At 33.8% G+C, this 15,320-nt stretch overlaps 1 protein-coding gene across 1 annotated transcript; it reads right to left on the bottom strand.

Moving 5' to 3' along the window:
* Window positions 1–1,108: 1,108 nt before the first annotated feature.
* Window positions 1,109–10,755, bottom strand: LOC132739806 (galactose-3-O-sulfotransferase 3-like). The gene is made up of 5 exons (XM_060727614.1): window positions 10,466–10,755; window positions 6,862–6,899; window positions 3,900–4,026; window positions 2,883–2,992; window positions 1,109–2,457 (listed from the first exon to the last, which is right to left on the bottom strand). The coding sequence occupies exons 1-5, from the start codon at window positions 10,496–10,498 to the stop codon at window positions 1,533–1,535; spliced, it is 1,233 nt and encodes a 410-aa protein (XP_060583597.1). The 5' UTR covers window positions 10,499–10,755; the 3' UTR covers window positions 1,109–1,532.
* Between the last annotated feature and the right edge of the window lie 4,565 nt (window positions 10,756–15,320).

Consider the following 15,320-nt stretch of genomic DNA (forward strand, 5'->3'; position numbering starts at 1 on the left):
TTATTGCCCTTTGTTATTTTTCATACTTTTTGTCCGGAGCTTATCTCAAAAAGTATTAAAGGTATCAACTTGAAACTTCATAGGTGGAAAGATCATATTGAGGAGGAGTGCAGCACACAAGAATGATAACTCTACCTTGCATGATTTTTCAGTTATTGTCCTTTGTTATTTTTCATGCTTAATTTTTGTCCAGAGCATAACTATAAAAGCCTTTGAGATATCAACTTGAAACTTCATAGGTTGATAGATCTCATTGAGGAGGAGTGCAGCACACAAGAATGATAACTTACCCTGCATTTTTTTCAGTTTTTGCCCTTTGTTATTTTCAGCCATCAGTATTCACATAGGTTCAAATCTGTAATCACTTCAGCCATCAGTTTTCATTACCGAAAGAACTCTTAAAATTGAATTATTCTGCTCTACTACATATATATTCTTCCAATGAGCAAACACATTCGGCGAGGGATGGCCATGTTGACACGGCTCTTGTTAAACTTAGAATACACACTTGTAACAGCAGAACATCAAGGTTAAAAATTTAATCACAAATCGCTGACATCTACATAAAATAATTTGATTGTAATATTTTAAATAATGCGAAATCTTATAATACATCAATTGAAATAAGAATACAATTTACTCGCCAGTTAACAAATACACTAGTAGAAGAACGGGCCGTCCGTGAGGCTTCATACCACCTGTTTCGCACCGCTGTGGGTTCAAATCCCGCTCAGGGACTTTACACTTTCATGTAAGCAGACTATCCAGCTTACTTACGGAATGCCGGGGGTTCTACCCAGATGCCTGCTTGTGTATGAAATAACTCACGGACATCTTCCTTAGTAAAGCTGGAAAAGCACCAAATGACCTTGACAGTAAAGGTGTGACTTAAAATTCGATCAAGCATAATCATAAGCTGTCAGTAAACATATAGATATATCATATTAACTCAAAATAGAATGAATCTTATAATTTACATTAACAAGATTTTATCACAATGTTAGAGCAATTAAACCAGGATGCAACAAATGTTTTTATATTATTTAATGTTAACAGTGTACACTGAAATTTGTTTAAATAGAATTTAAATATTCAAAGATATATAGACAAGACAAATACATGTATGTTTAAAATGTTTGCGTAAAAATATACATGCAAGTGTTGCTGTAAAATTCTTATTTATTTTACTGCACGTTTGTAACGTCGATTATCCATTGGACCATGACTATGAACGGCAGCATCAATTTTAATTCATTTTAATCAAAGAAATAAAAGTTAGAATAAAAATTCAATGAAAATACTTTGAATAGGTTACTATAGTAAATGACCGTGTATAAAACAGCTGTGTGACCAAGCATACTTGATCATCTAAGCTTACATCCGTTTTTATTGGACCATATAACCAGTAAAAATCTTTAAAACTAATAAAATACACAAATACATTTAGATATTCTCAATGGATTTTAAAAAACATGGGACGGACTTTAGATTCACTTAAAATCAAAAATTGTTGTTCTAACATGTTTTACCCACTAGATATCTCTCGAACCATATTGCCTTTGTCGTATATTTTGAACAAAAGGAATTTCTGGCGTTTTAAGAAGGTCACAATCCTCACTAGTCACTTCAAAACCAATACTCCATTTTGATTTTTGAACAACCAATTTGGCGCCAGTTTTCTTTGCGTCACCACCACAAAATTCTGATGTCATTTTACGAATTTCTTTAAAATGTAACAATTCATCATCGAAATCGTATCCCTCTTCTCGAATTTGATCACGAAGTTTCTTAAAGAAATGTTCGTACAGGGCATAATCAACCTTTGCCCAACGCTTGTACATCTGTCTGTCATAAGGCCCGACAAGCTTCGTTTCGTTTTTATGTTTTGCAATATTTTTATCTAAATATAGAATATCCTTTGTTGACCAGCGTAAATACCGACGCATTAGAACAATAGACTCTTCAAATTGCTCAGCAATTATGACTAGATTAAAATCGTCGTCCACATTTTTCACAAATTCAACAATTTTCATTTTGTCACCTGATTTCACGACGTCTTCCGGACAGCCGAATTCCACCGCCATTCGGTTGTTCGTAAATGAAAACACTGCGCTCTTTGGTTCGTATCTAAGTGGATTTTTCAGATAGTCGGAGGCTGGGATGTTCGTTTTTATTTTGTTATACAAATACCCAGGCTTTAAATAATTTAAAGTAGATTTAAAGAATTCATATGGTTCTCGTAGAATTCCAACATAAAAAGTGTCGTTTGGCATAAAACTTCGAAATGCATCACGGTTGTAGATCACGTGATTACACAACATCTCGAAGTGTTTGCCTCTAGGTGGCGGCAGTGTATTATTCGCGTGCAATGATTCCCGGAGACTAATGATGTTTGGGTATCTAAACATATTGTGAGCCGGGGGAAGGACAAATGTAAGATTTTGCCCCCATCCAAACCTGAAAGTACAAAAATACTACGATTGTAGTTTATATTGTAAACATTTGCGATAAAATACCGCTTAAATTTTTTTTTTTTAATTTTTATTCACATAATTGTGTTAAAATCTTATTTATTCTAAAAAAAGCGTGTATTGTACCACTCTGACTGTACTGACTGAACAGTTAAAACCATGACCAGACTGCACGGCATCTTGGTCTGCACTGGTCCCTTGTGTATAATCTGTTGCAGTCAGTATTGCAGTAGGTAGGCTTACGGTTAAAACTATTCGCAATAAGAAGAAAAATGAGTTAAAGTTCGCTACATAAAACAGACGACATTCTGTTTATTCTGTTTAAAAAACTATTCGAAAAGAAAGATGAATAGTCTAATTATTAGCACCATTTACATGTAATAGGGTTAGTTTTTGTCCTTTTAAGTTTACCTTAGAAAAATATTTTGTGCCGTGGTACTTCCGCTCTTGTGAACTTTGAGGAATGCCACATGGTAGCGTCTATTGTCCTTCACCTCTTCTGACGTATCACCTGAAACTACCTGATAATCAAAGTACATACATACTTATTAATTGAAGTAACACGTATCACTATAAAATTAGGCTACTTTCCAGACGAAAACAGTGTATAGGGAGTTCTTTCATGTGAGGAAGCTACCATGGTTGAAATGTTTCTACACTAATGCCCCCTCGTGACGTGGTACTTACGCCTTGTGACTTTGAGAATGCCACGGTAGCGTCTATTTCCTTCACACTCTTCTGAGTACACCTGAAACACCTGAAATACAAATTATAAAGTAACATACTTAATTCAATACAAGTGAAAGTATCACTATAACTACCTTCCTAACGATAAGATAGTTTAATAAATCTTGCAATGTTTTTCTAAAAGTTTCTAAAAGATGTACGACACTTTACTCGCACCGTGGGTGACTCGGCGCAAGTTTCATTTAAAATCATCATTTTACTTGAAGACTTAAATTGTCAGTGCTTAAAATTGTCTATATGTATGTATCGATACTCAAAGAGTGCTGTTATTTGAAATAAATGTGTATACGAAAACATAAGGCTCATTCACTTGTAAATGTGACAAGAAAGTTACTACAAAGGAGTAGTATTGAGGTTTAGCAATGGACTCCTAATCGTGGGTGACGCGTGTCCAGATCCACCAAAAAGGGACCCTTACATTCTAATTAAAACTCGATTGCTAAACAAGTTCTTGCAACTTATATTAATCACTTTTGAGTCCGCTTCCTGAAACTAACCAGTACTGGTGTCATATAAAGAAACATAGTCGTGACCTAAGTAGGGCTCGAACCCATGATCCCTTGGTTAAGTGCAGGCACCTTAACCACCAGGCTACGGCTTCCCTTACATTAATGGAGAGAGGAAAACAACAATGAAACAAACATTATTTGTAAATTAGTATTTTTTTTACACAAAGTATACCTTAAAAGGAGAATGTTCCAGCTGCAGTTGACGGTAAAGATCTTCAGGCGTGCGGTAATACTGACTAGACGAGGGGGGCAGTTTGATTGACAGAACAGCAAATAACACAATAGCAACCAATATCAGCCTGTAAAATCAAGTTATAAACTTTAATTGGATAAAACAAATCTTCACAAGTACAGGCATGGTATTGCTTTTGTAACATATCAACAATGTCTCTTCTTGGTATCAAGTTGCAGCCATAATATGCACCGCACTTAACGCTTGATTAAAGATTGGCGAATTAAAAATTATGCAGTTGATAAGCGTACGCTTTTAGATATATTAAAGCATACATCTATCGACGCTTGATAAAAATTTATGAAAGCAAACATCTATCAACTGGACGCTTAATAAAATACATAATTATATCGTTAAAGAAAGTATTTACTAACTACAATAGCATAGGCATTAGTACAATGAAAGTATCTCCAAACGCAACTTATATTGTAACTGCAAACATGTAAGACTAAATCTATTAAAGTAACTAATTCAAACTGTTCAATAAAGCAAAAACCAAATAAGAAGATATATGAATAGGAAAAGCCCATGGTAAAACAAATCCTCATACTGCTGAGACAGAAAGATGGCAAAATATCCGCAGAATGGCACTGCGCTGGGCGTTGAGCATACTGTCGCTACTGTGGCGCCAAAACAAAGCTAGTGTGCGAGGGCATATGGAAGGTAAAGTCAGGACTCTCTACCCCTCTATCCCCCGTAGTGAACGTATTGTCCAGATGTCGGTGCTAATTGGTATTATATTTTCAAAAAGTGTGTGTCCAGTCAATAACACACAATACGAAAGCATTTCTAGCATTTCATTATTGTTTAAAGGCCGATTTAAATACTGTAATTTTTATTTTCTCACAAGCTTTGTTATATTTATTTTTGGGTTTTTTCTTACAGTTTTTGAAATGGTACTTATATTGAATATATATCTAAACCATCTTTTGCTACTGTTGCCACTTGGCCATTAGTAATTAAAGTTGAAGCGATTAAGCATTTAATATGAAAGACAATTTACGTTTTGCTACATTGACGTTAATGGACGTTTATTATACATTCAACGCTGCTAATATTCATTCCTGTGACTTCATGTGCCTTTAAAGTGATTTTATGAGGATTGTAAGTATTTTACGCGTAGTTTAAATGTCAATTTGATACTGTTGTAAGAAATATCTTAGCATCTACATAGACAACAATGGATAAACCACTGGACCGTTCGTTTGATTAATGCATTGTATAGTATATACATTGTATATATAAAAAGCTACGGGCAATTTTTTCAATATTCAATCTTCCCTTGATTAGGTTTGTGGTGTATAAATTGGATACTTTATTTGACGTAATATAATACCTAACGTGACCGGGATGTATATCACTATAACCATTATGTACATGTACAAATCAATGTACATCTATGTTAAAGGAACTCCACTTAGATCCAAAAAGCCTAATAACATAAAATTTGGATTTCCTACATGCATCAGCAGGGGCACTTAAAACAGAAAGATATATAAACATATAACTGATTGAAAATCGTTGTCTCGTGCCGTTCTTTGTCCGGTTTTAGTGAAAAGCGTTGCAACGCTATCCAAATTTGGGTCATTTTTCACAATTAGAATAATTATTCTGGAAAAAATGGAGTAAGCAAAAAGTCTGAAATTTTTCACACTAGCTGAAATTTTTCACACAAGCTATTTGTCTAGACCTACGTCAAATGGACCATTAATCTCGAGAAATTGTTTTCAGTCCGTAATGTCAAAAAGCCGTAGTGAAGTCCCTTTAAAATATACACTATTTATTTGCCGGCAATAGCAACTTTTTTGCCCTTTCTCGCTAAACTTCAGATATATTATTCCCTGCGGTCTGGAGACCGCAGGGTATTGGTACGCGTTTTACTTTTGAGGCATGGAGGAGCACGTGACCTGTTTTCAGTACATGGAGGAGCATGTGATCTGTAAACCGTACATGATTGGTTAATTGACCTTTTCGAAAACCTGGCTAAATACCGTTTGCCGGTACGTTACGGATTTACCTCTAGGGAATAGTCAGAGTGACACCTAATTAAGAACAAAAAACTATTACGTGATATTTCTAAATTTCTATAATTATTTTACCGTTTAAGGTGGAAAAACTTGAATGATGTGTTTGAAAATTATCAATGTTTCTTTAATATGTATCTCAAATTTTACAAACAATAAATTGTTTATACTGAAAATCTACAAAATTAAAATATTCGTAGTGGCATCTACCAGAATAAATAGAGATATTTTCTGCGTAAACTTGTGTGTTTACTTTTTTTGCTCGGAATTATTCATAAAATGGTCCTATTTAATCATTTTCTTAAAAAGAAATAATTGTTTTATGTTCGACCTTCTCCGGCCATCAACGATCACCAGTTTTCAAAGACCTTCTTCTAAATTTATCGATTATTGTCAACTATATTCCTGATAAAACCGCGCGTTTATTTAACCCCCTCCCCCAAACAATGCTGAAAATAGTTAAATGAAATATCTTTATATCATTAAAAATGTTCACCGCAGGAAACCGTTTTACTTGTTGGTTATTGGCGAGATGTTCGGAATGTATTTGTTGCCAAAAATGTTTACGGGTGATATACATGTATTATATATGCTTGCTAAAGATATTTTTTTTATTTCTGAGCCAAAAAAAGGGTGCAAGATTTTCGGTGTTTCATGTCTTATGGTGGTTACACGTTGTATATGTTGCCAATTGACAATCGTTTTCTTATGGACAATGTACAAAGACTCTTATTGGATAATAACACAAAAACTCTTTTCCCAAACACACACAGAGATTACCATTAAAGGGGTCAGCAGCGAAGCAGAATTTACTGGAGACCCAACAAATAGCATTCAGTTACTGAAACTTTCCGATAGATATACATATGTATACTTACTGATAGTTCCTTTTGACGAAAAGTTGCAGAACTTTAATCTGAAAAATAAAGAAAGTAAAATTAAGAAAAAATACGATAAATTTCATTTAGCTAACACCTGTTACGTGAACCAATCGCATTTTTTAAGGCATTTTCCGTCTTATTACGGTAAAGGTTTACATCATTCGGAACACCTAGCCGGTTACCAATAATAATCTCGGAAACAATAAGTATTGAAAATAGTTCTGCCGCGTGACTTTTGAATTGAACAAACACAGCTGATGTAAACTTTGTACGGTTTTGGTTTGGTGCCTCCTGGGTGCCCTGCTGTGGTGGCTTGGGTGTGTGTTGGGTTTTTTTATGCATTTTATGTATCAATGTATGAAAACTATTTAATTGAACATCCAGAGGAAATATAAAAACATACGATTTGAATTAAAATCGAATCCTGTCCGACAACTAAGTCATTTATACATCGATCCGGTTTGTTAAAACGTAAAAATCAGCAAATTAATAATTTACATGTACTTTACATTAATGTCTTTAGATTTACATTACATTACATAGCGAGATATGTTTCAATCATGTCAAACCATTAGTTATTACGTGTTTACATGTTTATTTTGTGTAGCGTAGGTTAAACCGAAATACCGATTCCGTTTTGTGTGTTCATACTATTGTTTAAAAGTCGAAAAGTTGCAATTGCGATTATTTTTTTCAATGTGGCTTACTGCCGTGATCCGGAGGTTGAACTACCAATGCCACCGCCATTGTGATTATTATCATGGGTGATCGACGAGGTACATCAAATAGTTCAGGTGTCTATCAATGCGTTGGCAATAGTTTTATAGGGCTATAAATTTCTGAAAATTTCCCACACAAAAATATGGTCTATATAAGAAGATTGAAAAGCGATTTACATCTTGTTCAAAGTAACCGTAAATGATTCTTCAGTGTGCATATATGCAAAATTATATAGACGTTCCATACTAGAAAAGGTAAGTCACCATGGCGCAATGCATTACATCATCAACAAGCATTTACTTTTGTTTGCATTAAATTTTGTACTCAACGGGACCTAACTCGTAACCTTTCGTAACGGAAAAGGCACATCAATGAAAGTTAAATATACTTTATTTTAAGCCAAATAATGGATGGCCAGAACTAAGTCAATATTTAAATATTAGTTTGTTCTTCATACATTGTAATATTGACATGGCTTTCCCCAATGTTTACAATAACAGTATTTGTCTTATAAATTTCTTTGTCGGAACAAATTCATTGATTTTTTCGTTTTAAGATTAATCTTATCTGGGAAAACACGTGCGGTTTCAGTGGAACTGTCGAGTCAGTCTGTTCATTTTTTTCTTTAACAACGTCCTTATCGTACTATTTGCAGTATCGCCTGTCGTTCTTAAAGGTCGACACGTGACACTGCGAAGTGACATCACGACAATACTAAGTAAAAAATGCAGTTTTTAATCTATTAAAATAACGCGACATGACGTTGCGACAATATACGTCGCTCCGCAATATCGTGCGTCGTTTCGCATTGTCGCGATGTCACTTCGCCTTTTCGTGTGTCGATTGACGACATTGTAAATTACATAACTGAGATAGGAAATAATATGATAAAGCAGAGACATAGATAATGTCATCTATGATAATGTTATCTATGTCTCTGGATAAATTGAGATAGGACAAAACAAGTTAAAGAGAGATAGAACAAAACATGTGAAAGTGAGATTGAACAGAACATGTTACGGGGACATATGAGTATGATACGCAACAATTAAGGTCCTATAAGTCCTGGCCATATGGTTTGTAAAGACAACATTCTTTGGCCTGTAGTGAAAACTGTGATATTGAAACTGCATGTTCAGCATATTTTCAAATTTTTTTTAAAGATATCAGCAGTTTTTTTTTTCAACATTTTTGTGGCATGGAAAATTCATTACAAAGTTGTCGGACATTCATCAAGTTGCATACGATAAATATCACTAACACCGAAACTGATCGGTGTCATTGAACGCTTTTTCAATTACCTATTGTAGTGTTTAATTGCCGAATAATGATCAGTTTTGTAATGATGAATGGCAATGTTTATTACATACCATACATTGATTTACACGGTTTCAATTTTATCGACATTAAAAGATCTGGTTATTTGTCACAATGCACATGTTTAAGATTACACATAATTTATTTCCCCTGGTTTCGAGTGAAACTAAATCAAAGTTTATTTTATTCATAAATTATAACTTAAGTTTTAGTTGTTTTCCTCAATTTGATAAAATTGCAGTTATAAGAAAAGCATAATGTCGATTAGATTGTTAGACATTAGGACATTGTAATGGTCATATTTCCAGCGTTATTTACATATGTGTCCCATCCTTATTTTGTAAAATTAAATGTACCTGTTTATATTCCCTCAATAGCATCATTAATAGAAAAAAGAATTCAAAGACCCGGTTGGGCGGGGATCGAACCCATAGTGTTGAACTTGACGTCAGCGATTGAAGCCACCAGGTCACGGAAGTTACCGAGATGAACATAACCACAAATCAAAAGTCACTTGTTTGAGCTATCTTTCCATTGTTGCATGCCTTACTATGTACCTTACACGATTACAATATATTTATGTACGTTTTATTCGGAAGAGGACAGTGGCTTAGCTGTTAAGACGTTTGTCTCTTAACCTAGGGGTCGTACGCTCGAGTCCTGCATGTAGCACGATTAATATGTTTTCCTCGTATAACGTCCGTAAAGTGATTGAACTTTTTATAATACTTTCGACAACCGTAACTTAATTAAAAGTCCAAACGCACGTTACTAGTATAAGAATTGAGATCGAGCTTATAAAATCAGGCACCGGACATTTTCCACCTAATATTGTGTTAACTGTATATTAATATTGTTACACTATATACTATCAATCTACTAACTACTGAACAAAATATCAATTACATAGTTTTAAGTCACCAATTTAATACTGTTTAATTTACAAGGGCATGTCCAGTACAATAAAGAAATAGTTTTCATTATAATATTACGTATTATGTATTTAACAGCTTATTTATCATGTTTACACATGTATAATAATGTCATATTGACATTGTATATTGGACCAATGGCCTTATATTATAAAGTATAAACAGTTTTAATATAATTTGTATATACGCACAATCAACTAGAATTACATCGTGTTTCATTTCTAATAAATAAAATATGCACGTGCCCTCGATCTGTACGTGAAAACGCACTTCTTAATTAACTCACTGTCAACTCCCACTACCACCAGTTTGTATGAGACACGAATAAATACATGTAATGTCGCCCACAAAACCACCCCAACGAATGGGCAGCCGTGTCGGGCTTTGAACTCATGTAACCGAAATTCTTTAATCTTTAACTGAACTTTAATGTAACAATCGGCGGAAAAAAACCCACACACTTTCCTCAATAGTCTATAAATCACTCAAGTTTGTTTTTTATTCACAACGACTATTTATAATTCTTTTTTCTTTCTGATGATTTATGACTATCGAATTACTTCAATACACTTAAGTACAATATTAAGATGGTTACAACAAAATATAAAACACACGTATTCTTTTGTACATACCATTTTCACAGAAGTTCTGTTTAAAATATCCATCAACTGGTGATCAAACAGTACATTTTCCAAATTTCTCTATTTCCTAACTAGCCTACGGTCATATTTTTGGTCCTTTTTCGTTTAAAACTATCCAAGTTTAAGCACATATTTGCCACAAATAACACACAATTTTCCACATGGACTAGGTTTAGTGTTTCACACGGGTGACTGGTTTTAAATAACGACGACGCAGTGCGAAGCATGACGCATACAACACTTTATTTACCACTCTATCCTTTTGTATATCGTTTACAAATCCGATCCAAAGTTTAAATAAAAATATCAATCTTCTCGCGTAAACTTCATAGCAGTTATTGAAAATGCAATTACTTCCATATAAAAGTTTAAAGGTGCTTCGCCGTAGCGAAATTTATGCGCAAAATGTGTCATTTTAACACAGTAAGTTGTTCACCTTTATTTAATAAAACGTCAAACCTCCAGCAGATGACTAAAAGAAAGACAGAATTTAACGAATTAATGAAAGTAAATAAAAAAGGAATAAAGTAAAAAAATAAGAGAAAAAAAGATAAGAAATTAATTAATAAAATATAAAATATAATATATAAACTATTTTTATTTTATATTTATAAGAAATATTTCAACCTCCATAATGCAGGTTTAGATTTTCATGTAAAATATGACAGATTTAATATTTTCAGTATCATAGTTCTATATTCCCTTACTAATGGAGAAAGAGAAAAGTCTGGACATTTTGACAACTTACAAGTAATTGACTAATTTCTCTAGATATTTACTGTCATAGGTTAGATCGCTTAATTAATATTTATTAATTGTGTACCCTTCACAAAATTGTACTTATTAGTAATAAGTATTGGTAGTCTTCATGAAACTTGACACGACACAAGTATGAAGGCTTGATGCTTAAACCAGCACGTGCAATTTATCCGCGTGAATCTGACACTAATGACTGGACCACTTTACATTAATAATGAAAACACGATTTTACAACTTTACTGATTGTGGGAAGGAGTGTATAACGTTGATAATTGAAAATGCAAAATAAACAAAGAAAACACACAAAAATGACGATCAAATTTCTCAGCGACACAGAATAGAACTGTGATGCTTTATATTAAGGCATATTGAAGGAGAGATAAGCCGTACATTTGTGAGTGCATGGTGAATCAACAAGTTTCTTACCAGAGGGGGTCGCAGAATTTGGACAAGGACAGATACTTATGACTTATATTCTAAAGGGATGTTTACATTTTATCCTTTTTTTCCAGATGGTGCCACGAGTCAAAATTTTGTTGCTTTACACTAGTTTTTACGTGATTTTTGCTAAGAAAGCGTAATTTGATATAATAATCTCTGAGGGTTAGCATTTACAAGTCGAAAGAAAATATACTACATGGCGGAAATAAGTCACTAATCAACTGCGCAGAATCAGCGGTTGGCACTGTAGAGAACCTTCACCTTGTGTACACCATGCAACACATGGGGGTCGCCTTCCAAGGCGGTTCAGAATGAAATAAATGAGCCGTGTCATGACAAAACCAACATAATGCGTTTGCGACCAGCATGGATCCAGACCAGCCTGCGCATTCGCGCAGTCTGATCAGGATCCATGCTGTTCGCTATCAGTTTCTTTACTTGTTATAGGGTTGGTAAGCGAACAGCATGGATCCTGATCAGACTGCGCGGATGCGCAGGCTGGTCTGGATCCATGCTGGTCGCAAACGCATTATGTTGGTTTTGTCGTGACGCGGCTCAAATGGGTTTCCTGTAACATTTTGAAATTTAATAATACGATTAGGCACCAGTGCAAAATATAGAGTGGGGCATAGGTATGGAAGCTTGAATTGACCCCCAAGATGCCGTGTTCGTGATTACTTGTGTGTCGTCATGTCGACATATATTTACGCGACATGACGTCCTCTATCATTGTCTGGTTGGATAAGAAAAGACGTATTAACAACATTTGTTTCAAGGCATGTCGACATATATTTTGTCAGTAATGGAGTTAATGAGAATTTCGAAAAGCTATGTCAACCTATTTCATCTCGACAAGCCTTGTTATATCTCTGCTTTTTGGAAAATATCACCACGTCTTAACATCATTGGTACTGTCGGAAAGACCTAATTAATATTCGGAAACTAAACCCCTCCCACAAAAGTAAAAACTTAATACATTGAATGGTTCATCCTTGAAAGAACATTTCGGTAGACACTTTGAAAGATCAATTGTATTTTTAATACAAAATTTGGTATATTTCCGTATATGCAGTGCATTTTGTGCATGCGTTTTTATCTAACTAGCAGTTATACCAGATAAATAATTTTAGTCATTGCTTGGTAAGCAACGTTTTATATTTTATACACGTGGCACAGGGTGAAGAAAAAGATTACCAAAAATGTTTTGTAGCTAAAATAACACAAAAGAACACTTACACAAACAAAAAACCAAATCAGATGAATAATAAAATATGATTAAATTTATTAGAAATATTGTTGCCCAGAGGGCAAATTTGACTGTTTGCTAGTTGGAAATGCACTTAAAGTTGTATAAATATTTATGAAAATTCAAATGTCCTGACAAAGATGTTTATACGAGACTATTTATACGTCTTTATAATGGTGTCTTCAGCATAATACAAATACAGCAAACCTGTAAGTTACTTAACTGATATACATTAACACAGTGATTATGTGTCCAGACGGCCCTCAGATGGAACCCATTTGTACTAAACTTACATATATGACGTTTTCAATCGTCATCGTACTATCGCGTTATCGCATTGTCGCCATCGCACTGTCGCATTCTCGTCATCGCACTGTCGCATTCTCGTCATCGCACTGTCGCATTGTCTTCATCGCACTGTCGCACTATCGCATTGTCGCCCTCTGTATTTTAACGTATAACCACGATGGCCGTAGAAGTACACACATTCTGAAGAGAGCTAAAATCATAAAAACTCTAAAATCTGATTGTTCAATAAATGTCATTCTTTTCAGGTATATAAATAGAGGATATTGAATGAGTGTAAGTTCAATACTGAATTTATTGAACGAGTTGAATAAATTTATATTATGCAAGCCTCTGGCGAGTATGAAAGTATGAAATAAGGATCAATGTTATTGTTCTTAAACTTTGTTCAACCTCATTAATTCTTCAATTATATCACTATTGAATTTCTGAAAGTTATGTTAATAAAAAATGTAGTACAGAACTCAAAGAAAGTAATGCCATTTTCCTTGCAAGTCAAACTTATTTTGGTACTCAATTTATCATATACACGTACATTGATTTCTGCTAAAAAAAGTGCATGCCTGATAAATTAAGCTTTATCAAAAAACATAATAGAACAGAGTTTATTTTCTTGTAAGCTTATAAGCATAGGTACGTCGTTTATAACAAACATGGGTTGCAATGTCATTTTTAAGGTCAAATAATTAACAATGCAGAAAACCCCATATAAAAACAACCCATATAAACAACAAAGAAATCATTACAAAACAGAGTAATGGGAAATTTAATACATACAATGCTATTCCTTTATCAGACACCTCATTATTCAAATTGAAATAAAATTTTTTAAAAAAATGGGTTATTTTTACCTCTTACTAGTTTGAAAAATATTAAACTGATAAACTTCTATAATTTACAGAGAAGAACTGAATATAAGAAAAAAGTTTTAATTGGTCATTTTAAATATACGTTTTTTGTGTGTACTTTTCTTTCGACTAAACTTTGTTTTCCGTGTGAAAGTTACCAATTGGCACAAATTAGCCTGAAACTTCCTTCGCTTCCTGGTGTCTTTTGCCATTTATTACAGTTTTTGGTGATTGTTTAAAATACTACTTGTTCACATTTTGCTACTTTTTTAAAAATAAAAACAACCTCACATTCAGGACTCCTTCCTTTTGTTAAATCAACAACCAACAAGCTCTAAAATACTCATTTCCTCTCCTTAAAGGGAATTGTTTATTCATTTGTAAAATGGTATGCTAATATATTTAATAACCAACCCTTGACCTTGCACTATTTTGTATTTGAAGCAGCCCATTCCTTCAAAGTTTCAGAGATTTCAATCATGGTCAAAATGCACTAGTAAAAGATCCTGGTTAGATTGCATTGATTCTCGCGGTTTTGGCCTCCTGGCCCCGTGTTCACTAACACAGATCACTGATCAAGGAACAAATGATCCTAGTTTTCTTTTCATTGTTTTTAAAACTAAATGAAGAGTGTTGTCCCTAGAATTTTAAATGGGTATATAATAAACAAAGTGTAAAAAATTTGCTGATTTGCAACAAAAACAAGCCTTTTCCGGGATGATATCGACAAATAACAAATATCATCGACAAATAACAAATATCATCGGATCAAAATATTAAGGATCAATTTAGGGATCAGGAACAATATTTGGGTCAACTGTCAAAATGCCTATATCTTGTTAAATAACAATAAATTTATTCTAAAATTTTATAAACAGGCTATTTTCTATCAAGTAAATATTAATTCAATGATGATAAGCAATGGAAAATATTTGAGATTTTTTAATTTGATCCTGATCATGATCCTAAAATCTTTAGTGAACATGGGCCTGGCTCTAGCTTCCACTTTCAGTTTCCAGCAGGTTAAGAGCCCAAACCTCCCAAAACTTTTTCCGGGAATGTAACCCAGGTGAAACAACCCTTTGACTTCAACAATGAACAACAAATTAATTTTGTTTGGCCTGCTCAACCCATTTTGTCAACTAGGCCTTTTATTAAACAATAATTTCATATTGAAACATTCTTGTATCAGAAATAGTGATTTTTAAATTCATGAGAGCAATAAATCTGTTAATGTAACAATTCC

This window comes from Ruditapes philippinarum, unplaced genomic scaffold (genome assembly GCF_026571515.1).
Source record: "Ruditapes philippinarum isolate M1 unplaced genomic scaffold, ASM2657151v2 ctg6283_1_1_1_1, whole genome shotgun sequence".
NCBI lineage: Eukaryota > Metazoa > Mollusca > Bivalvia > Venerida > Veneridae > Ruditapes > Ruditapes philippinarum.